At 51.4% G+C, this 3,173-nt stretch overlaps 1 protein-coding gene across 2 annotated transcripts in view; it reads right to left on the minus strand.

Annotated features, from left to right (window-relative positions):
* Trim71 (tripartite motif containing 71) overlaps positions 1–3,173 on the minus strand; it is a 49,059-nt gene that overhangs the window by 44,832 nt on the left and 1,054 nt on the right. For both annotated transcript variants that reach the window (XM_005348041.2, XM_026779487.1), the window contains one exon: positions 2,862–3,173. This exon is cut by the window's right edge. In XM_005348041.2, coding sequence (XP_005348098.1) covers positions 2,862–3,173 — 312 coding nt within the window. The remainder of the gene's footprint in view (positions 1–2,861) is intronic.

Below are 3,173 nucleotides of genomic sequence, written 5' to 3' on the forward strand. Positions count from 1 at the left end.
GGATCTCTGTGAGTTCGAGACCAGCCTGGTCTACAGAGGACAGTTTCTCTCCTTGTTTGTGAGAACCACTGTAAATTAAGCTCTAAAAAAAAAAAAAAAAAAAAAAAAAAGCCTCATGCAGTGAGGTGTTCTGTGTACCAAAGTCCAGACAGGGGTCCCATCTATCATCTCCCCAAAAGTGAAGACAGCAATGCATCAATCACCCACCCCCCAAAAAAGGAGCCCAGGTACTTTCCCAGCCAGAGGCAATGACTTTTTAAAGGAACTCCCTGAGACCCCTAGACATCATTTCCTTCAGGAGTGAAGAGGAAGATTTGTTGGTCTTTTTATTGAAAGCACCAGGCTGTCACCCTCACATTCAGTAAGAAGAACAAACGTCTAACCATGTCTTGCTCTAACGGAAAACTGAGGAAGAGGAGTCTTGCTCAAGACTCAGCAAGCTTGATGTTCCTTTCAACAGCCTCCCATCTTACTTCCCTGACCCCACATGTTGAAAGGGACTTTTAAAGGCATCAGGGTGGGACCCAGGATGGAAACAAGTCTCACTTTGGTCTCGTAAGCTCTCCCACACGGTTCACATGGTTTGATAATTTACAGTACAAAGAAACAATGAAATCAGGTCACCTGCAGGGTAATGGATGGAAATGAAGACCGTCCAAAAAGCCCAACTTTTCCTAAATGTGGCCTGTGAGGGAATAAGGGGCTTCAAAGATGAGGACAGACATAGGAGGGGGTGGCACACACCTTTAATCCCAGCACGTGGGAGGCAGAGGCTGATGGACCTCTGAGTTGGAGGCCAGGCTGGACTACAGAGTGAGTTCCAGGACAGCTAGGGCTACAGAGAAACCCTGTCTTTTTAAAAAAAAAAAAAAAAAATGGGGACAGAGAGAAGACCAGAAAGGAAAAAAAAAACAAAATTAGATATTTATTGGCACAAAAGCATAAGAAAAGGAAGCCAGACCCGGTGATTAAGGAGGTAGCTAGGAAACGCTCCTATGAAAATGCCATTAAGAAACTCACACTGGTCAGCTTACTCAAACACGTTTTGTTTTGAAGTGAAGCCAGTCATGGTGGCTCCCATCTGTAATCTCAGCATTGGGTTACATGGTTCCAGGCCACCCTAGGCTAAAGAAAAAGACCCTACCTCAAAACAAACACGGTGAGTTAGCTTCTGGCAAATCAGTCAGCACCAAACACCTACAGTCTTAGCCCAAATGGAGCACCTTTGACTAAAAATTTAAAAAAAAAATTCAATTTTTTTTCCCCTCCGTGGAAACAAACCCGGATTCCCTGCCTAGTCCTGGCACTTGATCCTAATCTTCAAGTGAATTGGCTCCATCTCCCTGCTCAGGGATTTTCTAAAAGTAATGAAAGAACATACTAGAAACATCAAGCTACGACTGTGAGAAAACAGGAGTCAACCCACGGCTGAAAACCGAAGTGAACTTCATTTTAGGGAGGAAAAGAAACTTAAAAAGCTAACTTCCTCGCCTTAGAATTTCAAACTTTTTTCCAAACCAGTCAATTCAAGGCCAGAGGGTAGAGGGTGGCTCAGCCCTCCTCCCCAAATAACACGTTAAAGTGGACCCCGCCGCGGCGGTGTCGGCAATCCCACTCTAAATCACGCGGGGCAGTGAAAGCCTTATTTGTCCCCTGCTCTCCTCCCAGCGATAGGGATAGCACTGCGACCGCACAGGGTCTCTTATTTCCAGGTAGAGCTAGACGAGCTTACCCAACCCATCAAGGGTGGTCCGCCAAGCCTCTGCTCTCAGCTTCTAGTGGATGGGCTAAGTGGTGACGGTCCTGTATCAAAGTGGGGGAGGAATCAGGAGCGCAAAGGGGCAATCAGGTCCGAGGGCAGAAACAACCCCCAGGACCGAGCGGCGGGTGGCTGCCCAAGTGGAGGGCGCCTGTGGATGGGCAGGGTGGCGACCAAGTGCCCGCGGGATGGGAGATGGGGCCAGCTTGGGAACAGCGCCAAAGCCCCAACGGCGGTGGTCCCAATCTGGCTTCTGTCGCTCTCTCAGGAACCCCCACGAGGCCACATGGTCACCGCACGTGGGTACTCACCAACCAGAACATGCTTTACACATAGTACGTAAAACAACTGTAGAAGCAAAATTAAGGAGTCAATTCCGGGGGTTCCTCAGTTCTCAAAAAGCCATACGCTTTTTACCAACAACCAGACAACCCGGAGAATGCCAACTTGTGCAAATGACAACAAAATCCAAGTCCTCGGACCCAGCACTCACGTGGGAAGCAAGTCCGCACCTCAACCACCCCTTCCCCACCCCGGAGAGCCTCTCAGCACGTTGGGCGGCCTCTGGCGGGCCCACACAAAAGGAGTCCACGACTCCAAAGACACTTACGTCTTCCAAACTCGTGCCCAACTGGATACACCAACTGCACATCTCATCACGCCGGGAATTAATAATAATGATAAATATAGGTGGGCTGGCGAGATGGCTTACTGATTTAAAGGCACTTGCCTCAAAACCTGAAACGACCCGACTTCGATCCCCAGGACCCACAAGAGAAGTGGGGAGAAAACCGATTCCTGAACGTTGTCCTCTGACCTCCACACGAGTGCAACCAAATGTAAAAATTAAATAAAGTTAAATCCGGGGGGCTGGGAGTCTATGGGTAGACTGGCCTAGCAAAAGGCCCTGGGTTTTATCCCCACCCCTAAAAGGCACAAAAAAGTAAACAAAAAAAAAGGAGGGAATCTAATGTTTTGGGACAGGACACACACAGGGAAAGGGGATGTCGCCAGGTTGTGGTTCTCTGAGGAACTTAAGGGAGGTATGATACAACCCTGCAAAAGTGTCCCCTCCCCTCGCCCGCGTCCCACGCGCGCTCACCTCTTCGTCGTGGTGCTGGCAGAAGCCGAGCCGCTCCGGGAACACCGAAAGGATGGAGAAGGGCGCGCCCGCGAAGGGCGGCCCGAGCCCGAGCTGCTGTGCCGCGGAGGCGGCCGCTGGCCCCGGCGGGCCGCGCTCGATGTAATGGTCCTTGGTGAGGCGCACGCGCTGGTGCGCGCGGACACAGTTGTCGCACAGGTGTTCCTGGCAGTCGAGGCAGCGCGACGAGGCGGCGTTGCCCTCGTCGCACGAGCTGCAGCCGTGCGGTCGGCGCAGCAGCAGCGCCGCGGGGGAGGCGGCCGGGCCGGGAGG

Source organism: Microtus ochrogaster, chromosome 5 (genome assembly GCF_000317375.1).
Source record: "Microtus ochrogaster isolate Prairie Vole_2 chromosome 5, MicOch1.0, whole genome shotgun sequence".
Lineage (NCBI taxonomy): Eukaryota > Metazoa > Chordata > Mammalia > Rodentia > Cricetidae > Microtus > Microtus ochrogaster.